The sequence below is a fragment of the Haemaphysalis longicornis genome, unplaced genomic scaffold (assembly GCF_048455015.1).
Source record: "Haemaphysalis longicornis isolate Haplotype H1 unplaced genomic scaffold, Haemaphysalis longicornis Haplotype H1 scaffold_1, whole genome shotgun sequence".
Taxonomy (NCBI): domain Eukaryota; kingdom Metazoa; phylum Arthropoda; class Arachnida; order Ixodida; family Ixodidae; genus Haemaphysalis; species Haemaphysalis longicornis.
The window spans coordinates 463776908-463801820 of NW_027526203.1; the positions used below are offsets into that span (position 1 = coordinate 463776908).

Consider the following 24913-nt stretch of genomic DNA (forward strand, 5'->3'; position numbering starts at 1 on the left):
ACGTTATCTTTGACTTTGTTATCTTGTGCCTTTTTTTTTTTAAGCCGAGTAGAGTAGAAGGTACACTAAACCGATATAGCATACCTCTGGCAAAAACGGTGCCCTCGGGGAAGCGCTCTTGCTGCTGTCTCTGGCTGGGTTCCGGCGTAGACGGCCTTGGCGTCGACTGCCTGGGTCGCGGCACCAAAGAAGGCCGCGGCTTACGTTCTATAGTCCATACGTCCACATAGCCTGAGTAGGGCCCAACGTGGTATTTGTTGCCCCGGTAGAGAAGCTTGGGTGCTGCCTGGCTGCCGAAGCTGTAAACTATGTCTGGCCCCCTGTGGCTGTGCGGCCGCCGCCGGTGCCGGTGCCTCTGGTGTCGCCTCAAACCGCGCCGCGGTAGCTCGAGTCCACCGCGCGGATGGGCCCTTTGAGGCGGCACTTCCACTGGGGGTCGTCCTTCACTGTCGTCTTGCAAGCTTGTGACTGCGCAAAAGGAATTGCAGCTGCTATCGAGAAGCATTTTAAGTGTAACATATTACCAACAAGTCTAAAATTGCGTTAATCATCTTGCAGTGAGTGGGTTACCACTGCTTTTCCATGGGCAGTCTTTTAATACACAGCACTCCTAGACTGGTAATATGCGATTTTCGGAGATTGACCCAAATTTTGGTCCTTGCTTTCTCATGCTGCAAAAAAACACCGGCGCTATTTATGTGTGTGTGCCTGAACATTAACATTTGCGTAAATCTTGCAGCATTAACAATATTTCTTTCACAATAGCGAGGATGAAGACGAAGTATTTATATGTTTGTTGTTGTAAGACCTTTATTCCCAAACAGGGTGGCTCTGGGCAAACGCCTACAAAAAGAACTGCTTTCGCCGAGGCCGTGACGAAAATTATTTCCCTCTTCACCGTCGAAAGCGTACCATTCTGTGCCTCAAAACTACAAAGATATCCTCGAACACTACCGCCTCGAACGCCGCATCTTACCCCCACACCACGACAAGTTGCCTAAGGAAGAAGCCACCACCTACCACCGCCTCCAAACGAACACATACCCGCACGACACCCTCCTCCTTGCCACCCCCCCCCCCCCCCCCCCGCCTACTCTGCCACCTGCAAGTACTGTCCCCAACCATGTACACTCTACCATATGATTTGGGCGTGCTCCCACACACCATCCCTCCCCCCATCCCCTCCCCCAACCATGAGCAGTGGGGAGGCATGCTAGACAACCCGGGCCTTGTCGATCAGCTTCGGCGGGTTGAAAGGGCCCGCCTGGCAGCGACCGCCCAGGGACTTGTGGACTGAGAAGATCCCCCCCCCCCCTAATTGCCATGACTCCAGAACTAATATAAAAATAAAGTTTGTTGCTCCTGCCCCTCCTCGTCGAAAACGTCAGCCCTGCTAAATTCCCCAAAATAGTTATATACATTCAGTTTGTGAAGAAATGCGTTACCTACCCCAAAGTGGTATTTCATGCATGTTTATGTAACGTGTTTTTTTATTTCTTTGTATTGCATAATTTAGGCTGCAGAATTGAAAAGAAACACAATTTTGCAAGCAAACAAATGCGTAAATTGTCCTACTGCACATTCGTCCGCCCGCAGCTAGAATTCGCATCATCTATATGGTCACCCCGTCAAAATTACTTAGTTAATCTGCTCGAATCCATTCAAAACAGAGCCGCCCGTTTTATTTCTCGCAACTATAATCGCAATTCAAGTATCACACACATAGAACTTGACATCCCATTGCAACCATAACAAATTCGTCGCGTGGTCGCTCTTCTGTGCCTGTTTCACAATCAATTCAGCTTCAAGCGTATCTATGGAAACACGCTTGCATCCAATTCATCAGCTGTACCTCGTGCCATATCTCATTGGAAAGACCTTCCAGACGCCATCGCTTCTATATCAAACTTTGGTAGATGCCGTGAGCTTAATGCGCATTTTTCCTAATATTTTTGTTCCATATTTGTGCTTCCAACAAACGTGATAACGATGCCTTTGTATCTCTCTTTGTTCCTTCCTTGAATTCTGCTCTTTTTTGATTGCTTATAAACTTTTCAGGGTATTTTTTTTTCTTAAGGAATGTATAATGATGTTCTTATAATCCTGTTTATATTTCTCTTTCCCGTGTGCTCGTATATATGGAAAGTTCCTCTTCTTTGTATAGCCCCCCTTACCCCATGCTCCACCTGGAGCCTGTAAGGTTTTTCTAAATAAATAAATAGATGCATCAGAAAATGGAAGGGCGGACAGCTAGCCCTGCAGCTCAACAGGTAAACGCACATCGGGCATGTACGCGCGCCCACGTATTGTACGTACATGTGTGTACGTATGCCTGCTTAGGCCTTTCTGTTGGGACGTAACCAAGCCAAGGAATGCTGCTAGCGCGCGCTTGGGTGGTATCCGTTCTGGTTAGACACTTTCGTGCCGCAAATGCTCTAACCAATGCAGATAGTGATATTCGTCTCACGCTTATCTTCGGCGCATGCAGGTATACGCAAAGCAAGCTGCACGAGGTGCTACTTTCAAGCTATATATACGGCCATGAAAGAGTATTGCGTTGAACACGTTTCATACCGTTAAGTAGAGAAGTACCTAATGAGTTGAGATGCTCCATGCGGGATCTGGAAACAATAAGAAACAAAGCAAGTCAGAGTAGCTCTGTATTACATGCTTGCATATTTGATCAAAAATGTGAGTTTAAATTTGAGTAAGAAAGAAATGAGGAAAACTGCCGTGCGCTGCCGCTGGCCGAATGAGCGACGCTGCTTTTGTTACCCAGGCTAGCGGTGCACCGTTCGGCGGTTATGGTAGCTGCGGTCTCAATCCTGCATTTCACGGTAGTCTGCTTACCTGCCCATGCGTCCTCATTCTCTTGGTCTAAGGACGGCTCGACGTGACATAAGCAGTAAACCATTAGTCGTCATACCACAGACTTGTTTTCAAACGACCCTAACTACCATTCATCGCAAGGGCAGTTACTCCAACGATTGATTAGGTTCTTGAACCCCCAGAGCAAACTTCAAAGAATAATCTTCTATATTCTTGTTGGAAAATTATCAAACAATCACACTTTCAGAAAACAAATACTACAAAAAAAGGCGTAAAGACCGACTTATATGACGTTCTTTAAAGAGTTACGATTACTTGTACACGTGAGCGTATACGCATTGACCTTGAGAGAGAGAGAAAGCTTTAGTTGCCAACTGGACTTCCTAGGCGTCGGCCAAAAGCCCCTGGGATCTGGCAGCGTTTTCAGCCAGTTGGACGACCGAGATCTGATCCTCCGAATTGAAGCTGCGCATTACGGTCTCCCACTTCTCACTGTTATTAACACTGTGACCTGGTGTGGCTGCCTGCGGACATTGCCATAGCATGTGTGCAAGGTCGGCTCGTTCCTGGCACCTGTGGCACTCTGGGGGGTAACGCCCTGGGTAACAGTAGCTGTAGACAATCGCTCTCGGGTACGAGTTTGTCTGGAGGGGTCATCAGACCACGGATTGGCGTTTAGTTAGGGAGGGATGCGCAGGTTGGCAATGGGCCCAGGTCAGCCGATAGTGGTTGGCAATCCCCATGTGGGACACGAGTCTGTCTCTGCCCGACAGCGAGACAAAGCCCTCGCCTACCACTGACGTCCTCTCGGTCATTGATGCCTCGAGCGGCGTCGTGCGCGGATTTGTTCGCGGCCAGGCCGGAGTGTGCAGGGGTCCAGATTAGTATATCGCGCCGCGGGTGTATGTCGCGTAGGTATGAAGCTCACTAAGGTGAGCGGCGCTCGACATTAAAGGCCAAGAAAGGGCGTTGCTATAGGCAACTGCGTTCCGTAAGGGTGTGAACCTTCTCAATAAAGGTAATGGAGGGGAAGAATGCCGCGCGAGCAAGAAAACGCGCTGCAACGCAACACCCAGGTTCGTCGGTTCACGGCCGCTCGATGGCAGAGGTCCTTTCCATCGTGCGTCCGTGGTCGGTTTTTGGCGCGGCAAGGGGAGCGTCCGAACCGCGTCGTTGGCTACTGCGCACAACCAAGCGAAGCTCCCGCACTCGAGCGCTACTCGTATTAACCTTAGTGAAACAATTTTGAACATTTTGAACTCTCTGCGTACGCTTATACGCCCTTCAACTCGAAGATCACGTGTAGTGGGTGTAGAAGCTCGATGATGAAAGTTGGAAAAAAGTTGGCACAGCGGCGCGAATGACCAGAGGTCAGAGGTGCAGCTGTTAAGTCGAATGGTATGCGTTATTGCGCTGTCTTGAAATGGGCTAAAAATGAGAGAGAATCAATAAGGCAAACAATAAGACAGTAGCCAGACAAACAATGACAACAGAAATTTGAAAAAATACGCCCCCGCGAAAACCGGCACCCCCCTTCGTGGTAGGACCCTGCAATTTTTCTTTCATATTTTGAACTGAAAAAAAGCTTTGACTGCCTGGTTCAATTCTTTGAGCTCATACGCTTTATTCGATTTCCGGGTGCAACACTTGTATCCTGATCTAGATGTATTGCTCTATCAGATGCAGAATAAGTACAAGTATTCAGTGGACACATATCGTAAAGTCGTATCCGCTCTGTGCCAGCGCTGTTTTATTTAGTTTTTTTTTTTTACTTCCTAACTTGAAAGTGTGAAGCCCTATCCGAATCCACTCAAGGTTACGTGATTACTTAGTCCCGCGATGTGGTTTGTCGAGTACGTGTCTGAATGACTAGTTAGTGTCTTCTCGGCTTTGCAAGTTGTAAATTACTGATGAAGCAACCACAAACAACATTTCTGATTGCTTCGTTCTGCCCGTTGAGGTATAAGAGCTCAAACTCTAATCTTCGGTAACTTAATAGCGATGGTCATGCGAGTGTAATATCTAGCGACCGCCATAAGCATGCTGTTAACATGTACTTTGCTATAACGGTATTATTATGTGGTGCCCCAACCAAAAAAAAAAAAAAAAAAACATTCGTCGAAGCTCTAGATGGCGTAGTGATTCAAGATGCACTGCGCGTGCAGTCAGTGAGCCCACGAGTGCACCGACGCCATTAGATTTGCTTTTTTTTTACTACGTTTGTACCCTGCCTCCTCGTGAAGATGGACAAACTGCTTCGTGCAAATACGAGTACCCCCCCCCCCCCCCAAAAAAAAAAAAAAACACTACGTAATCCAAATAACGACAAGGGGAAATGCAGCTTACCTCCTGGTGTGAGGGTGACGCTCACGGTGATAGGCGCACGAGACTGCCACTATGGCCGTTGCCACTGCAAAAAGCAATGAACAATACAGCCTGTGAAGCGCATCGCCCGAATACATAGCAGTATGCGCAGACTGTATCTTACCAGCTGCTAGAAACGCTTTTGCATCGATGTCTTCATAAACCCTCACTTGCGATTGAAAATGTGCACGCTTTTGCGAAAGCAGTATTATTAATTTTCATCAGTTTTCAGCACCAGCAGCGGACACGAAAAATCGTCGTTTTGCGTGCCTTGAGAAAAGGGACACCCTCGCCAGTTCATGTGGCGAAGAAAAGTGCTGTGTAGCTTCTAAAACGACCTGCTAAACACATTACGCTAACATTTTCCACTCTATTGCAGGTTCCAACTATTAGCATGGCTTCCTGTTTATACTTTGCGGCTTGAGAAAATTGCAGGTGATAAACTTTCGCGCGCGACCGGGCATTTAATTGCGCCCCACTTAACATTCTCCCTTAATTTCGCCAAGCTTCTTGCCGCGGGCGCTCCGCTTGCACATAATAACAGGCTTCGCGTCATTTTCTCGCGAAAGCCAGAGGGGTGCTAAGTTACGGCCCAGAACTGCGTTCATGTAGAGCCAAAAGTAAAAAGCACGAGTCCTTGGCTGTCTAGATAACTGCTGAATTAGCTTTAAAAAGCGACCACTAAGCTTGAAAGACCCACCACATCAGCCAGACATGGCTAAGTGAAAGCTAATTCGCCACCCGGAAATGCCCTTTTGGCTGTGACTGCAAACAGGCTAAAGTAATAAACACATAAAAAACCGCAGCAACATTCCTCGGGTGCTTTGGCCAGAAGTACACAGAAAAAAATTTGTGGGACATTTTTTTGACATGTTGGTCGCAAACTAGTGTTGAAACCGTGTGAGCTGCCATTATGAAAGGCTTTTTCCCCCACGTCAACGAGTATCAGTTATACCCAATAACTAAAAACGCGTACATTTAGTGTTCCATGTTTGCGACAAATACATCTTTAACAAATTGGGCCCTGTTGTAAAAAATTGTCGACTAATTATTGTCTAGAGTACAATTTTAGATAAATCTGGCAATGATCTCCACCAGACACTGCCCCTTCCTGAGCTTGGAAACCTCATCTTTCTATTTAGTTTTCGTTTTATGGTGGTGCCCCATCTAATAGTTTACTATATCAAGTATATACACGTCACTGCATGCGTATGCGTGTGTCGAAACATCACTACAACCGAACACGTTTGCCGGAACACAGCTACTGCACCTGCCTCTGCCCTGCGATGCTTTAAACTGCTTAATTTATTCTCAAGGGCCCCCTCACAAGTTCAAGTTGGTGTTTTACGTGGCCAGCTTTCTCCCGGGCTTTAAGGTGCAGCCAGGTGCTGGGTTATGGAATAATGTTTGCAGTATTCATTTCACGACCGTTCTGACGTCTGAAACTAATCCGCTTTTTATTTTTTCTCATAAAAGCAGCCCCCGAGTCTGAAAATGAATACACGACCTTGTGATCAGCGGTACTACGCATTGTAGCACTCACCCATGCACATTTTTAAGTCGGCGGGTCTCCCCCACCATGTAAGTCCTTCCATCCCTTTACTGGCATCAGCACCTCCAAACACACTTGAAGAATCCCAGAACCCCCAAGACGATCATGGCAACAGACTACCCTCAAATAAAATACTCCGCCCTTAAGGATATCCTCCTTTTTTCTCCTATTGTGCTAAGGTGTGAGGGGGGGGGGGGGGTGTGAGCAGTGGTCGATCAGCCATTTATGTACTGTGGACCTTCCGTGGATTGGTGAATGTGTTGGAGGACCCCACAAGGAGGAATGACCCGTTACATACTGTCACAGTAATGTTTTTAAGGAACAAAAAGCGTAATTTGTTTGCTTGTTTTATTGCTCGTATTCCCGTTTCTCTTTTCGTGTCTTCAATCTAAGTAATGCTCACTCACTTCCCCGGTCCAGAATCGTATCTAGGCATGTTTTAGCTCGATTCCAGGTATGTCTACCCTAGAATAATACCAACAGAATTCTGATCCCCAAGGAGGGTGATGTCAAAGTGCTTGAGAATTGTAGACCAACCGCTGCACTCCATGGCGCAGACAAGTTGTTCTACAAAGTAATAGTCGCAAAAGTGACAGCATAGACTCCAATCAACCGGAAGAATAGGCTGAATTCCACAAAAGTTACCCTGCCGCGGAACGCATCCACGCTATAAAACACGCAATCCGCAAAAAGAATAAAACAAGCCTCTCTACGTGAACTAGAAATTCCGAAAAAGTTCGATCCAGTGCAAACCACCACATAAATGTAAGCCTTGCGAGGTCAGGCAAAAAAAGAGTCGCATAGGACTCTTGTAGGACACACACTGACAGTCGGCGTGCACGACAACCTTCCATAAAAAGACGTACGTTCCGTATTAGGAAAAGCGGATGACAAGGGCACACCATCTCTCTGAATTTGTTACAGGGTACGCTGACGGGCCATCTTTTTTTACAGCGGAGTTGTTATAGTCTACCTCCTCCGTTTATTGAGTTCGTATAGGACGAGAAAAACCGCTCCCCTCATCCTCACTTCGGCGCATTCTCGCCATTTAGCCACCTCTTCTCCTCAGGCGCTTCATCTTTGGATGCAAGATGGCGTACATTGCCCACTGAAAAAAAAAAAAAAATCTTCCAGAGGGCTCACGACGCGGCGGTGAGGCTCGGCCTCCCCGTCCCCACGTGGGAGTGGCCCGCCGCGCTGCCACCCTGAACGGCGGCGGTGCTCCTCCGGACCTACGTTCATTGCCTGTCTGTCCGTCCCAGCAATGCACGCGTTTAGAAGTAAAGCCGACTTTAAGAAAATCAGTGTAAGCTTGGTCTTTGCAAGCTGGCTTTCCCACATTCAGTGTTACACCGTGAAGCCTACTCACTTCTTCACACTTTGGCACACCCTCCCCGTTCACCCACCTGCTAGCCTCAGGAACTTCACATTTTAATATAAGATGGCGTCTATTGCCCCTGAGAAAATGTCCTCCCAGCAATGCACTTTTGTTTAAAAGCAAGGGTGACTTTAAAAAAATCCGCGCGTCTCCACGAAGTGAACCATGACGAGTGGGCGAAGCCCTGGGGATCGTTCTTACCGAAAATCACCCGTGGCATTGCCCACTCGCGCATGCAAATGAGTGACAACGCGTGCGTACAGTATATACAATTCCAATCCAATCCGGTACAATCCAATCAAATCCAATGCTCCCCGCGCATGCGAAACACTGTACACGGGCTCCAATGGACAAGCCGCGTACAAAGCGAGGTCCTAAGGTGCTTCGCCCCTAAAAGATCGGCGTAAGCTTGGTTTTTGTAAGCTGGCTTCCCCACATTTCTCGCACAGCGAGGCCTACTCACAACCTTGCTGAGCGCTTCCCAGGCGCGACGGCGCGGTTTAAGCGGGAGTTTATGGCCAACCAGTAACCCACAAACAGCTCCGCTGATCATCATCCTTCGCAGAGTGGAATATTGGCACTGATGTTTGTTTTTTTTTTGTAACAGGCGCTTGCAGGAGTAAACAGGGCCCTTTGAGGTACTTGTCATTTCCGTATGAAAAAGTATTGCTCAGAGAGTTCGGAAAAGACTTAAAATAATGGTTGAGAAGGAAGCTTAGTATTAGGAGTAAAGATGAATTTGAAGAAAGCGAAATGTAAACCACGGCACGATTGGGCAGCCCTGCAGCCTGCGTGATGAAGCACAAAAAAATAGGAAATTATATCGGAAAGGGTGCAACTGATGCTTGTAACCAGGAAAAAAAAGCAACGTGGAACTAGTATGGGATAGCTCCGTTCAGAAAGCGTTCAGTTTGCACTAGGTTATCCGTTTAGCACAAAAGACTGGTATACAGACAATGCGTGCTCTCAGTGCTAATAATAAGGGAGAAATTTTGGGTTTTACAAAAACCTTGAAAGAAAACTTAAAGCAGCTCACAGTGAGATTGGAATGAGGATAATAGGGGCACCGCTTCGAATAGGAAATGAACGTCGCGGATTAGGGATAAACTTGCGTAGAAAACATTTTCTCAAATTAGGATAAGTTTATTTAGTCCAGCCCCTTAATGGGGATGACGGCCAACAGACGGACCGCCAGGAAAACAGAACAGGTTACAAGGGGCGGGGGGGGGGGGGGGTGAGTGGTAAGGTAGGGAAGATAGAAGCCTCGGTGTTAGGGATGAAACGGGAAAATTCGGGGCGAAAAAATAAATTCATATGGCGCAGTTCGAAGGGGTTTGTTGTTTACGCCAGGAAACTTCGTCCCTGAAATGGACAACAACAGGGTAATAAATACAATAACGGTTTCTTCCTTACAGAGAATATGCCCCTGACTACAGGCCGTTATAAGACCGATTTGCATATTATGCAGCGCCAGGTTCCAGGTAAATTTCTAATGTGCAGCATTATTTCGCTCATTGTGCGAAAACCCCACTCTCATTACAAACCAGTGGCAAACAAACTATTGGTTGCGACGGATCACATGGATTCCGTTTGACGATGTCTCGCGAGCGATGCACAAAATGTACAAGCTGGACTCAGCGCGCAGTATCCCTCGCGTCTACATCCATCAGGAGAGACAGCAAAGCGTGGCTGGAGGTGCCGGTTCAGTGCCGACGAAGCACAGTTGTCCACAGGCTTAGCAGGAACATCAGATTCAACTTTAGCGCAGAATATCTGGAAAGTTCTGACGAAAAACTGTTTAAAAGAATGTGGATGACTTAAGTGCCCCGTTATTCTCGAAAGACATGCAACAGTTGTGGCTAAATTATTTTGCACCAAAGACAGTGGACGACTGTACGAGACCATGCGAAACGACCTGCGGCGGCGGAGCAATGTTCACCCGCCAAGCCCCGGCAACGGGGAAAACAGGGGGTCCGTTTCGAAGCGAGCACGCCGTGGCGCAGTAGCTGCACAGACACACATCCGCGAGTCCCCAGCGAGCGGAAAACGGCGAACACGGCGTGGCAGCAAACAAAGCGACAACGCAGCCAGCAGTCATGGAAAGGGGTCAGCGGAGGCAATGAGGAGCAGCATTAAACTTGGCGAGACACCGCCGCCACACAAAACTCCGCTGCATAACTCAGCGACATTAACAGCGCATGATAAGAATCGCTTACGTGCCCCGTCGTTCGTTTTATTGAGCATCCTTTAATCTGAAGTTTCCGCTGCTCCCCTCCCTCGTCTCTCACTGCTTCCACTTTCCCCAGAGCATCATGGTCCGGATTCTAATAGAATTATCTTGCATCATTTTAGATTTGCCGAAGATGCTGTGTGAAAACACTACCTGGCCCCTTTCATCGCCCTTTTCGTCCAGGTCGTTGCATCGCGCGCGCGAGAAAGACAAACAAAACACCGATAACCAAGCAGTGCGCACGTGTGCGTGCCTGTATGTGCGTGCAGTAATCGCCTAGGACTACACCCGTTTTCCTCGCAAAATTCCTTCGGAACCGGAACTAGCCAGGCTACGTCTAGAGGACTGTAGGCTACTAGTCCGTGACTCCCGATTAATACCCAGGTCAACACAGGAAGCGCCTTGGCGCCAGTGAGGAGACAAATAAAAGGGCCTTGAGCGTTATGGCGTCCTCTCATCTCTGGCTGCTGGTTCAAAGTAGCTGCAACGCTCCTCTTAATTTGCGATCCCACCACACCCAAACAATAGGCATTGCCGCCCCCCGGCGTAAGAGGACAGAAACCCCTCAATGTCAAGGATGAGTTGGAGCGGTGAGTCAGCGCTTAGACAGACTGAGCGCTCCGTGCCATCTCGTTGATACCATTTTCTTGACAGCCGCCTCGCAAGGACTCGGAGGCGCGTCTGGTTCGCGGAACGCCAGTGGCCCGACTGACAGCTGCGCAGAGTGCAAGGCCACTTCTCGGTGCGTGGCCACTTGAACCGCAGAATGAAATTCACTGTCTGAGCTCTTCGGCGCGAGCCTGATTCATCGTCGCCGCGGCGGCCAATGACTGGGCCGTCGGCTCAGCCCGTGGTGAGGGACACTCTAAATAAGAAACGCACTGGGAGCGCATGCAAACGACTCTCGTGCCAAGTTAGACGATATCCGAGAGCACCGCCACGGCAATGATGACAGCAGCTGCGCGCCATCTGACGGACGACTCGACCAGCCGCGCCTAGAAAGCCGGACGAGCGGCAACAAGGGCGTCGCGTGTGACAACGAGACGAAATATAAGAAACAGGGCTGTGAAAATATTTTGTTCCGCCTGATCTTACCGACGAACTCCTCCTGCGCGCGCAACGATCCTGTGCGCATGGAAATGCGAGAGACGAGGAGGGAGAAGGGGCTGCCGGACGCCAAGGAAGAACGAAGAGCAGCGGGAGAGAAACATTTGACTGTGGCGATGCAGGACTTTTAGCTGCCACCGCTAAGCAGCTTAAAGCGCCGAAGCTAGACCTAGGTGATGAGGCGCGCCGTAGTGGAGGGTTCAGTTGTTGGTTGCGCCATTAGACACCACCCTCCATCCAACATGTTAGCGACCTCGATCCTTCAAGGAATGGATTCTACTTTCAAAAGAAGCTCACTCTTCGCTCCATACTGTCGCGTACCTTGCACCATTCCCCACTTAAACATTATTGGCTATATTTTCTATAGACAATTAACTTTTTCACTTCATAGGTGTTGCGTGTCTTCGCTGGAAGAAAAAAAAAACAGTGGCTTACCTTCCAGGATTTTTTTTTTCATAACTGCAAATTTGCTCGCAACAGTCTGGGACGCAACGCCGGCATTGAAGTTAAATGTGTTAGTTCGAATTTTCATTCTCGGGAGCTCCACCCGAGTAAATGAAGAGGCGTCGCGTAGAAAGGATCCGAATCTATTCAAACCCCGTCGCATTCCTTAGTACGCACCCAGATTTCAATGCGCGCGCATTTCATCACTTTTTTTTTTCCTTGCTAGCGGTATGCGGAATGCGAACCGGGCTTTCACACTAATCGAACCTGCCAAGTGGTGCTCGGCAGCAGATTGCAATACTGCAACCGACAAACAAAGCCAGAAATTAAGCAATACATCATTCACTCGGAGTTTGATGAATAAATTGACATGATTTAGTTATGCTGTTATGCACAGGATATTCGTTGCAGTGATTTAAACAGGCCGTGCGCAAATCATTAGGCACCTTCCAAAACAGTGCCAGGAATATAAGGTGCGTGTGGAGTGGAAGGAGCATATTAGTGAATATTTTGTTATAGTTTTGCCCCCCCCCCCTTGTGATGTATTGTACAGGTGACGCAAAGGCCACCTGTAATTTCTACCGCTTGCCAAAATGCTTCCAGCTCACGCATGATTTTGGCCCGAAGTATTTTGCAGCCTGCATAACGCGGCTTTCCCTTCAGAATTACCAACAGGAGTGCCCTGGAGCGAAGACTTCGTTTATCCAATTTTCTCGGACGGCTTATAAGACATGATTAAACAGAGCTTCTTTGTAAACCACAGCTGACCAAACGCAGACGCCGGTAATCGTCGGCGCGCTATTCTCAAGCTTACTTTCTCTCTTCTCAGCATCTTCCACTCTTCGCGGTGCCCTTGAAAAATTATTGTACCGAGTGGTGGTGGTAGTTATGCTTCGGAAGAAGTTTCGCCCCTAGTTGGGTTACCCGTACTCGCAAACAGCTGTGTCGCAATGTAGCGAGCGGCGGCGGCGGCGCCGCGTCGACGACGTGACCGCGATCACACGCTGTGATTTGGTTGCCTTTCACACGGAGCTTGCACGGTTCCCTTGACTCGAGATCCGCGCAGCGAGGTTGGTATAATTATACAGACGCGATTTGGCGCCAGCCGGCCGGTCTCGTTGGGTCTCACAGCGCGGCCGCACGTTCGCGGCTGCAAGGCGGCGCCAACGGCCGGTATAAATAAGGAAGTGATTTGCCGCGCGCGGCGCCCGTATACATGCATACGAAGATGCGAGGATTTGCAGCCTGAATGTGCCACGCGCTCAGCGCACGTTTGAAACAAGAGAGAGATAGTGGGCGAGTGAGAGCTTTTTCGGTGATGATGCTACTTATTTAGTGGCGGAAGGCCAACTAGTCCCAAGGGCGTCAAACAGTACTGTGAGAGGTTCAGCATGTAGGATAGAAACCGGTGTTATGATATCGACTAAACTTTTGAGGCAAAGCTTTATTAATCTCTTCGAGCAGTTTCGCCGTCGCGGAAGATTTGACTCATTTGACCGCAGCGGCACCGTACCCTTTGCAACGCATCACGTGAGTCGTCGGGCAGAGCTCCGCCGATAACCGCGTTCGCTGGCAGCCGTCGCCGCTGCAGCTGCTGCTGGCTTGGCGCATGCGCTCTCCGCAGCGGAGTCGTCGCCTGCCCACGTGACTCGCCGCGTGCATGCTATCTTGGTCATAAATGAGAGCGAGGCGGGGCCCCGGCTCGCTCTCATTTATGACCAAGCTCTCGCTCTCATTCATGGCCAAGCAGATGGCACCACCGCGGGGCCGTCTTTGAGCATTGCACGGATCCTGGAGGCTTTGAGCCATCGTCGGGAAGCGGCTTCAGACCACACCTCGGATATGATCCGGCGAGCCGCTTCACTGGAAAGGGTCCGGAATGCCAAGCGCGCGAAGCTAGCGACGGAGACTGAGGAAGAGCGCGCCGTTCGGCTACGAAAACGTCGGAAGTGGGATCACAACCGTAGATAAAGGCAGGCTTTGAACATATAGTATAATATTTACACTTAAACCAATGGTGAACCAAGTGAAACCAAGACTTAACCAGGCTAAGCCAAGCTTTCGCTTTGCATATCCAGGGTTTGCCGAGCTAAGCCGCGGCCATTTTTTTTTTTTTTTTCAAAAGCTCTCTTTCAAAATTTAGTTTTTTTTCAAAAATTACGAATCTGAATGCGCAAATAGGGGCATTTGCAGTTTTTTGCCAATTTAGAATGCGTCGAAGTCACCCACTGGCTTTGCAAGGGAACGCGAAAATTCTGCTCCAACTGCAACTGGCTGCAAGTGGTGAATCCGCCGGACGCCGACTTCACAGATGGGCTGTAATGGACGGCGCCACTTACATTGCGACCTCGTGTGGGGCCATCGTGAATGGCGTGATCTATAACAATGTACAGCCGTGAGCTGAAGTAAACGGACCACGGGAGCGGTGGCCAAAAATAATCACTGCGCCGTCTGGTTGCGCGGTGCCTGTTGCCGAGACTGCGCACAGCGCAGGCGCGGCCTAGCAGTACAGCACACATGCCGCTATCGCTCGCTGCTTCGCGATTTTCTCACGCTCCGATAAATTGACGCCAGGGGAGCCGCGCTGCCCTTTTACTGCCTGCGGGTCACACACCTTCAGTGGAAATGGCGCGCTGGCGCAATCGGCGGCAACGCGGCTCCGCTGGCAGAGTTGGCGCGCTGGTGATTATCTCGGGCTTCAAGCTTTTTTTTAAATGCAGAGCATTTCTTAGCCTCGCCTCTTCCTGGGTCGGACGGCGTCCACAGCTCCGCGTCCGCAGCAGGTGCGCCTCTCCTCCTTCCCTCCTCTCTCTCAACAGCAGCTGGCGCGCGCATGCGTCGTAGTCAGCCCGTTCGCTCCGTCGTGGTCTCGGCGTAACAGGTGCGTGATAGCAGCGCGGTGGGGCGTGGAAGGGCGCGCGCTGCTTGCGCATGCGCGCTCTCTCCCCCGTACTGCTCTCCCTCTACTGCGCGCGCTGCAAATATAAAGCGGCTAGCGGTCGCTCGTGCTTCAGTCACTGCGTTGCTCCTTCCTTCCTTGGTTGACGCTCGCTCCACCCTAACGCGACTTTACTCTCCTCTCTCTACCCCAAAACAACACCAACGCAACTACGACCCAACTACCCACCCTAACGCGACTTTACGCGGCGTTAACGACCTCCAATGCTCTGCATTTACTCGTGTTCCCCTCGCGGGAATTTTTTTTTGCAATCCCCCCCTCCCCCCGCCCCCGGTCATATATTGAAGCAGAAAATGAAGCAGAAAAAAAATCACTGGACAGTCGAAGAAAATAAAACAACACAATCTTTGTCGGTTTTGAGGATAGATGCGAAATCACAGCCTCCCGAGAATATCAGCGAACTGGGAAAATTATTGATGTTAACCTTACATGCCAAGGTTTTGACAAATACTGCTGTGTTTAGGTATGTACTGCACTGCTTTATGAAACTTCGTTTGCCAGCTTCGCAATTTTTCAAGTTCGAGTCACCGACGGATACATTTTATGTTCAAAAACTATATTGCGATATGAGATACCACTGAACCACGCCTTCAATTCCCAGCGACTATCGAACTGCATGCAAACTACATTTTTCGATTAGATTTATTTGCACTTGAAAACTTTATTGACAGTTCTTGCGCACTTCTGTGCCACGAGTTGAAATTGAAGGATTTGATCTAAAGAGGGTCGTTCAGTCGACGATTGAAGATAAAAAGATTACTGGCTTATGGTCGACGGCATGCGGCAAACAAACGACAGTAAAACAGCGAAGTTTATTTACACGTAATATTTTACAAAGCATTGCACAGGGCTGTCGTTCATAGATGGGGGTCCGCAGACAAAAAGATGAACGTGGGAGAAGAGGAACTCCGTGGGTACCTCCGCGATACTCCCAACTTCCTTTTTTTTTTTTTTCAAACCCTGCCGCGAACTAAAAAAAGTGGATTTGCCTCATGACATGTTAGAAAAATTGGCCGCGCATCTGCTCCTTTCGTCGCAAAAGCCGATAAAGACGAGTCTTTATCGGCTTTTGCGAAGTAAATGCCTCCCTTCGCTTTCCCGATCACCTCTTATGTTGTTCCTCTTGCGTCGCACTCCTCCCAAGGTAAAGACTCCAAATGTTTGCTTAAATCATTTTAAATTTTGCGCGTTCCACTGCTCCAAACCGGGTGTCTCGATGCGAACGCTGCCGTACGGCGAAGACGCGCGTTAATCGAGGCACCCTACTTCAACGTTTATAGAACCGCGTTTCCCTACTCCACGTGCGTTGCAAGCAGAACGTGGAAACTATCTAGTGGAACCTTGCGCAACTGTTGCCGGTTGATTTCTTAAAATGGCGCCAGAAGCTATAGCGGCGCGGGCGACAGCAGGCGACGGCGGAGTGAATTCTTTTTCTGCAGTTGATGAAGCATTTAATTTCGCAAAAGTCAAGCATGTTTGATGTTTTTATAAAGGAACACTGCAAATATCGCTTCTGTATTGATTTGTTGTCTCATATTTGCGTAATATCTTGTTCTTCTTCAACAATGTTGACAAGTATGAACATTACACCGGACATAGACGGGTAGATTTAGCTGTGACTATATAAGACTATTGCGCAGGCATTGTTTTGCTTTGGCCGGGTGGCTGAATAGTCACAGACAGACAGACGGACAGACAGACAGACAGGCTACTTAAACCCAGAAATCTTGGTCTGTATGTCTAAGAAAGACTATCGTCTTTAATAACGCCTCCGCACAGCACAAATTTTAAAGCTCGCTTTTTGCACAACTTGTAAATTATGCAGAAAAGCCACACTCAAAGGGCGTGCATAGAGATATGTGTATGAGCGACTTTGGCTGCAAGGGTTAATTGTGCGACAATAGGACACGTATCAACATATTTTATCGTGGGGTCCCTCACCACTTTTGCAAGCCCAGAAGGAGTCTTTGGCACGCTACCGGCCGAGTACCACTGGCATAAAAAAATCAGAGGTCGGGCAAATCCCAAGTCCTGCGGGTAGCCCTTTCCTTCACCATGTCATAATCTTTGTTTAATTACAAAAGTCCCGCCTGCCAAAGAGACGTCTCAACCGAGAGTGAGGAGGACCTATCAATTAACCAATTCTATAGGCCGCTGAGCGGCCACAAAGACAGTCAATTGTTGTGTACACAAATAGCTATGGGACCCAACTCTGTCACTCTCATGCAGAAACTCGAACAAACAACAAGACAGCAGATATCAACTGAGAAACTTCATCACTTAACAAAAAAGAAACCTCCTGCTTTTTGAATAAAAAAAGGCTACGAGCCCAACGCAGCCACAACACGCTATGTGTGGCAGCGTAGCACCATTGCCACTTGTCAGGTGAGTCGCATCGTTTTCAATGATAGGGCGGTGCCCGGCAGTGTTCCTCTAACTGCGCGGCGTGATTCCCCTGGCGTCAATTTATCGGAGCGTGAGACAATCGCGAAGCAGCGAGCGATAGCGGCATGTGTGCTGTACTGCTAGGCCGCTCCTGCGCTGTGTGCGATCTCGACAGCAGGCGCCGCGCAACCAGACGGCGCAGCGATTAGTTTTGGCCACCGCTCCCGTGGTCCGTTTACTTCAGCTCACGGCTGTACATCACAGTAATTCAATGTGTCCAATTTTCAAAAGGAGCCAGCTAAAAAGCGCCTTAAACAGTAGGCCTTCACGCTAACTCACAGCGTGCCTTGCCCTCTAATCAAATTGTAGGTGTACCACGGGTGTACCTGTACGGGTGTAGGTGTATACCTATATATGAACTTGCCTCACAAGCATGGCTCACAGCAAGAGGCCGACTTTATTATTATTGATCAATTAAGCGCGTCGGTTGATGAAGAAAATTCCAAAAACAATGGCCCACGTTTGACGGGTGTTTTTACTGCCACGTGACCTACAGAGTGACATCGACATCATTTCAGACATTCCATACCGCGTTCGTTGAGCCCCGCACCTCCCTCTCCCTCTCCGTCCCCCTTACGCCTACGACCTGTTACGGGCAGTGTGCTGGCCTGGAGTCCCCTCTTATGCTGCCTTTGCCGATTCGACGAGCCCGAATCGCGATAAGCTGCATGCGCAGCTAGTGCCTCGGCTCTAAGTCTTGATTCCACTGGTGAAATAACAGGATTACAGTAAGGGGCTTCAAACCATGTCAATGCGTCCATGACTGTGGTGCTTCAGTGGCCACAGCGTCCAAGTATGGCACCGAGTCAGACCAAGTACGCGTTCTTGGTCTGACTTGTTGCCTTACTCCTGTGGACAATCTTACTCCTGTGGAAAACATAGAAAGGCGCCCACGCACACGACGCTTAGCGAACATGAAATAACACGTGGTGGAAATAATCCGGAGCCTACGGAGAGAAAGAAAACTTTATTGTTGGCAGTAGGGTTAGCGGTTCAGAGTGGCCGCAGACTCCAGCCTGGCGGCGATTAGTGTAGCCCTGTCTACAACGGAGAATTGTGCCCCAGGTCAAAGCTACCCGGAGCCCATTCCGACTGCTCGTCGGAGGAAATGAAAGGGAAGGGGCCATTAGGGCAGCCCCACATGGAGTGGGGTACCGTGGAGCGTGTGTCACACGTAGGGCAATTGGGAGAGGGGTGGAGGGAGGGAGGGATGTGGTGGAGTACCGCTCGGCAAGGGAGTGTGCGAGTCTGGAGGAGTCTCCATGTGCGTGCCCGCGCGTAGGTGAGTTGAGAATGGGCAGGGGGATACTTGCGGCGGACGAGGCGGTAATGTTTGAATCTGTCCTTGACAGATATGGCCCAACGGTATGGTACGAGACTATGGCCCTCGGATTCTAAGTCTTCGAGCGACGCCCTGGGCTGCCTCATTTCCCCCGAGGCCGGCAAGAGCCGGGGTTGATGTGGGCCCAAGAGTTACTCGGAAAATTAAACCTCAGCATTGAAGTTATTTAAACCCATGTAGAATAAATTAGTTGACAAGCGCTTAGGTCTAGGTAATTACGCGTCACCCGGTGCGCAGAGTAAGAAATAACGATCAATCTAGCTTACATACAGGCAATCTGTTAGGAGGTGGTGAAAGCGCATGCAGATTAGTTTCCCGGGGCGCAGGCAGAAATTGTTTTCTTTGGGTACTTTGGCCACGTGCCAGATGCCTACGCTTCCTCGTAGACGGGTTAGAGACGATAATGCAACAGAGTCTTTCCAATCACAACACTTAACTGCGCGTGATACCCTGTCATTATGTCACCGCTAAATTACTGCTGCCCGCAAACCTAGCACACGTAGCTGGCCACATACATGAGGGCGCTTTAATTTCCGTGCCTGACAATCAGTCTTAAGCGCTTGCCCGGTCATGATGGAGTAAGGGCAGTAACACGCCTATATAATATTATGGTGCCACTATCAATTGGAAGTTTGATCGATTGGGAGAAGTGGCCTGCCGCCGCCGCGGCTCGGTGGCTCCGCTGGTTTGATTCACACCCTTGGATGGTGTATTTCTGGTGAAGGCGAAATAAAAAAAAATGCCGCGTATACGGGATTTCAGCACAATTTAAAAGACCTCGAGCACGTGTAAATTGGTTAATAGGCCTCCACGGTAGTGCTCCTAGATGCCCAGTTGTTGCTTCCTGGTAGAAAGCCCTAATTCGGGAAGTTGGCGTTCATAACAGGCATGTTTCAACATGGTCGTTTCTGTTCAATTTTCTTCTCGGGCGGCACGAGCAGCGCACTTTACAAAGCCGACCTGCCGACCGAGCGAAAGGGTGGAGATGGCGGCGTTTTGTCGAACTAAGGCGGTAAGAAAGCATATCTTTGAATTCAGCCCAATGGCAACTAGAACGAATGATCACCGCGAGGCGCTTTTTTATAGCTTCAATGCGCACAGCCGGAGAGCTGGCGCCAATCTCTGTGGGCGTGTGCTCCCTAACGTCGGTGCTCTGTCAGACCACGAGTGCCGTCGCTAATGGCTGCGCGCGTATACCACGCGGCCGCCGAGGGAGACGGGTGGAACGCGCGCACGCTGTGCACATGGAGTTTTCCCGTTATGCGGCTACCCCACTTGGCCCTTCACTGCCCCAAGCATACTAATCCCTTCGAAGCATGTCGAAGGGGGAAGTATGCTTTCAAATTTCGTTTCAAACGAGTTTTATCTAAAAACGCCCCCACAGTACCGTAGACAATTTTTCAGACGAAGTTCCCTTCTAAAGAAATCAGACTGTTTGGCTACACCCGAAGTAGAATGCTTTCCCGATAGCACCCCATTGCGGGTATATGCTACTCTGTAGCTGAAGTCTACCGAAGTCTTACACTCCGCAAACACTGACCGATATTTAGGCAGACCTTCCGCGCACTTCTGCTCTAGATTGACTGATTCACTGATTGGTTGGTGCACTTTACCGCGCTGTCTGCTGAGCTTCAAGCCCAGGCTGACACCGGTGCACATTCGTTTTCGGTGCGCCCTCAACCGAAAAAAATATCAGTATATCAATGGCTGCCAGCTGCTTCCGAGCGGCTGATTTTCTTGAAGGAATTTTGAGTCGCGTGAGACGTGTGTTCGAGAAATGCAGGTGGCGCTCGGGAAAGCCACATAGGTGAGCACTGACCACCACGACCTCCGATATGAATCGGAAATTTGAAAAAAAGTTCGGGGTTTAACGCGTGGAAGCTACACCTGCGCTATAAGGTGCGCCGTTATGGTTGGCTACGGATTGAATCTCCACACGCGTACGTTTTCGCTTTAGACTTCATCTGAAAAGCAGCCACCGCGGCTGAAATCGAACCCGCATCTTTGGACTCTGCACACAAAGCCTTAGCCAGTGCGCCACCGTGGCGGGTCCGATATGAATCCCACCTGAGCGGCCATCTTAACACACTGCGAATGAACGCGTCACTATTTCCAACATTTCGGCAAAATTACAATGTGGGTCAACATTTTCTCAAAATAACCTGGACATTGTAAATGATGATGATTTAGGGTTTTATGGCGCAAGGCCGACGAGGGCAAAGAGCGCCATGACAATGTTGGGATGCTGAGGCGATATTAAAATGGAATCTGAAAAATCCACATCAAAATTAAACTATGGAAGTTGGTGTAGAGGGCCATAATTAAAAGTAAGAAATATTGGTATGCAAGTTGTTAAAAACCCCACAATACCGCCATTGTTTTGTGGCGGAACATGAGGACAAGCGAGATCATGGGGAGTATGTTATGTACTTTAAGAAGTCAACATCGGCAAGGTAATTAAAGACTCTTCTGTAAGAAAACATGGGACTATCTGATAAAAATAATGAAGGGTGCAAGGGTATGCAATGAGTGTATATTTCATGAAAGTGACGTTTTCTTTCTATGTTGCACATCTCGCATTCAACAAGCACATGAAAACTGAGAGCTGCCCCCCACACCGATGACAGTGTGGCTTGTTTGCGTCTGTTAAAAGGTATGAGTGCGTGATGTCTGTGTGGCCAATTCTCAATCTGCATAGGGCTACCTCCACAAATCTGTCATGTTTTTCAGCAGGGGGCTTTCCTATTTTGGGTTTAACGACATGTAGTTTATTCTCTGCTTCTCTGTCCCATTGTTGCTGCCAGTGGTCCCGCAGCTTCCTTTTTACAAAAGGTTTCAGATCTTGATATGGGACCTTGTTTATATCTATGCTGCTTCGAAGGGTGGCAGCTGCAGCACTACGGTCAGCAGGTTCATTTCCAGGAATGCCGCAGTGGCCAGGAATCCAGCAGACTGTGACAACGAGTTTCAGGCCATAAGCAGAGTGGAGAGCTCTTAAAACACAATTAAAAGTAGGGTTTCTACTGACCTTCCCAGATGAAAGATTTGAGACGACACTGAGAGAATCTGTGTATATAACTGACTTTTTAACTTTGTTTCGAAGAATGTGGTTCAAAGCCAGTAGAATACCGTGCGCCTCTGCAGTGAATATACTTGTGTTCCTGTTCATTGTTTTGGATATATTAAGTAGGGGGCCATTTGCAGCACAGGATACGGTTGTGGTAGTTTTTGAAGCATCTGTGTAAAATTCAGCTGCCTTGTATTTGTCACGGAGGAACAGAAAATGCTGAGTGATGACAAAGTTTGGTACATTTTTCGTTTGAATTTCTCTAAAGGACATGTCACAGTGAATTGGAAAAGTGTCCCATGGAGCGACCAAGTCATAAACTGAGGTACAGTAGACATCAGTGAGAGGAACTTGGAACTCGCTGACGAGGTGTGAAACTGCCAGCGGGAAAGGTGGAGCTATGGTGGTCGGTTTTCAAAGAGATGATCAGTTGTGTTATTTTTCATTATGGTATTCAGGGGGTGTTCCTTCAAAGAAGTCATCTTTGCGGCATACACCAGAGCAGTGTAGGCGCGCTGGTACCCTAGAGACCACTGGTTTTATTCGACATAAAGGGATGGAATAGGACTTGTTCGATATGCCCCTGTGGCCAAGCGAAGCCCCAAGTTGTATACTGGGTCCAACATTTTGAGTGCTGTTTTGGTTGCAGACTGGTATACAATGCAGGCGTAGTCTATTCTTGACCTAGCAACATTATTAAGAAGTGCTAGCAGACATTTTGTATCCGTACCCCAGGACTGATGAGATAGTACCTTTAAAATGTTCATTGTTTTCAGGCATTTTACTTTTAGTAATTTAGTGTGTGGTATGAATGTGAGCTTGTGGTCGAGCAAAATACCTAGAAACCTGTGTTCCTTTTTCACTGGTATGGGCTGACCTCCTAACGTGATAAAAGTAAGATGTTGTACACCGCGTATCCTAGAAAAGACAACAACAGCACTTTTATCAGCGTTAAACTTAAAACCATTTCTTTCAGCCCATGTAACCAGCCTGTTGACACTTAATTGGGTTTGACGTTCACATATCGACAGATTACAGGATTTAAAGCTAACTTGGATATCGTCAACGTAGGTAGATTATGAAACAGTCCGAGGCAGCACAGTTATAAGAGAACTCATTTTAACAATGAACAGTGCACAGCTCAGCACTCCCCCCTGGGGTACGCCATTTTCTTGAACAAATGTTCTAGACAGGGCAGTCCCCACACGGACACGAAATGCGCGATCAGACAAATAGTCTTGAATAACATTGAGTATATTGCCACTAAGGCCAAACGACTGCAAGTCCAATAGAATGCCATATCGCCACGTTCTATCGTAGGCTTTCTCCATATCAAAGAATACAGAGAAGCAGTGCTGTTTATGGACAAAAGCGTCTTTAACATACGATTCAAACGCAACCAGATTATGTGTAGTTGATCTCCCAGACCTAAACCCTGCCTGATTTTTGTCTAGAACACCATGAAACTCCAGAACGTAAAAAAAGTCGCCGGTTTATCATTTTTTCCAGGAGCTTACACAAACAGCTGGTCAGGGCAATAGCCCTGTAACTAGCAGCAAAGGATGGTTCTTTCCCCTCTTTTAGAAGAGGTACAATGATTGCCTCTTTCCATGCTTTTGGAAAGCGGCCTTTCTGCCATATTTTGTTAAAGAGAGAGAGTTTTGTGTAAAGTGTGTCCATGTGTAAGTGCCTGATCATCTCATAGCTGATTCTGTCAGCTCCAGGGGCTGACTTACCACATGTGGACAATGCAGTAATTAGTTCGGGCATCGTAAATGGTGCATTGTATCCTTCATTTGAGCGTTGGTTCACACAAAGGGGCTGGCGCTCAGCTGCTTTCTTGTGCTGTAAAAATGTTTGTAATGAGAGGAACTGAATATGTGTTCAAAATGTTTGCCGAGAGCATCTGCTTGGTCTTTTATTGTGTTACCCACACTATTTACAAGGGGAGTAGGGTTGGTCTTGTAGCCTTTTAGTTTCTTTATCCTAGTCCATACTTTGCGAGAGTGTGTAAGAGTTTATAGACGATATAAACCTTGTCCAACTTTCGTTTTTTGCTAAGCGCCGTGTCCGCTTTCCTTTGGCTTTTGCCCGTTTAAACTTAAGCAGGTTGTCTGCCGTAGGATAGCGGCGTAAGAGTGCCCATGCTTTATTCTGTTCGGAACGTGCACGCTTGCACTCCTCATTCCACCATGGTCTAGGTCTGGCGAGGGTTTTAGGAGTGGTCTGTGGAATGCTTTTTTGAGCACAGTCAAGAATATGGACCGTAATAAGTGAGCTGGCTGCTTCAACATCTAAATGACTTATTAGTGAAGGGGTTAGTCTGGAAAGTTCTTTGAATGTTTTCCAGTCAGCTGCATGTTGTTTAAAAGTTCGAGGCGAATCGGTGTCTTGGGAGTTATTGCTTATAGTCAGTAGTTTCACGGGGAAATGGTCGCTGCCATATGGGTTGTTAATTACCTTCCACTCACAGGTGGGCAGTAAAAATTGCGGAGCCAATTGCCAGGTCTATTGCAGAATATGTGTTGTGGGCCGTGTTGTAGTATGTTGGATGTTTCTTATTAAAGATGCAACTGCCGGATGATGTGATGAACTTTTCAATTAACCGCCCTCGCGCATCAGCTCGCGCAGATCCCCAGAGAGGGTTGTGGGCATTAAAATCCCCAATAATTAAGTAGGCTTCATGTAGCTCATTGGTGAGGTTTTCAAATTCGACGCTGGATAGACGATAGTCCGGTGGAATGTAAGGAGAACACACTGTTATTAGTCTATCAAAAATTATGGCTCTAACGGCAACTGCTTCAAGTGAAGTTTGTAGCTGCAGGTGTTGACAAGCAACAGATTTTTGTACTATTATTGCCACACCACCAAACGGATGGTGGTAGTTCAGTCTCTCTTTACGAAATATAGTGTATTGTGTTAAAAAGTTTGACTGAGATGGGCGTAGGTGTGTTTCTTGGAGGCACAGTATGTTTGGTTTGTGATTTGAGAGTATATCATATATATCGTCAAGGTTGTTCAACAGCCCCCTACAATTCCACTGGATATCACTTTCAGCAGCCATAAATACCAAGAGAAGAGAAATACAGATCGTGAGATGTTCTTTTTCCATTAAAAGGGTCATTAGTGAGGGAGTTTTGTTTTTGGGGCCCTTTGAGTAGTTTACCTAGGTCGCCGAGTTAGTTCCCGGTGTAGT

General features: G+C 48.3%; 1 protein-coding gene across 4 annotated transcripts in view; it reads right to left on the reverse strand.

The window, feature by feature from the left end:
- Positions 1-5306, reverse strand: part of LOC144156175 (sushi, von Willebrand factor type A, EGF and pentraxin domain-containing protein 1-like) — a 112384-nt gene extending 107078 nt beyond the window's left edge. For all 4 annotated transcript variants that reach the window (XM_077688036.1, XM_077688033.1, XM_077688034.1 and 1 more), the window contains exons 1-3: positions 5176-5306; positions 2575-2621; positions 85-468 (exon numbers count right to left, since the gene is read on the reverse strand). In XM_077688036.1, the coding sequence (XP_077544162.1) occupies positions 85-468; positions 2575-2621; positions 5176-5291 (547 nt within the window). In that variant the 5' untranslated portion in view covers positions 5292-5306. The remainder of the gene's footprint in view (positions 1-84; positions 469-2574; positions 2622-5175) is intronic.
- Between the last annotated feature and the right edge of the window lie 19607 nt (positions 5307-24913).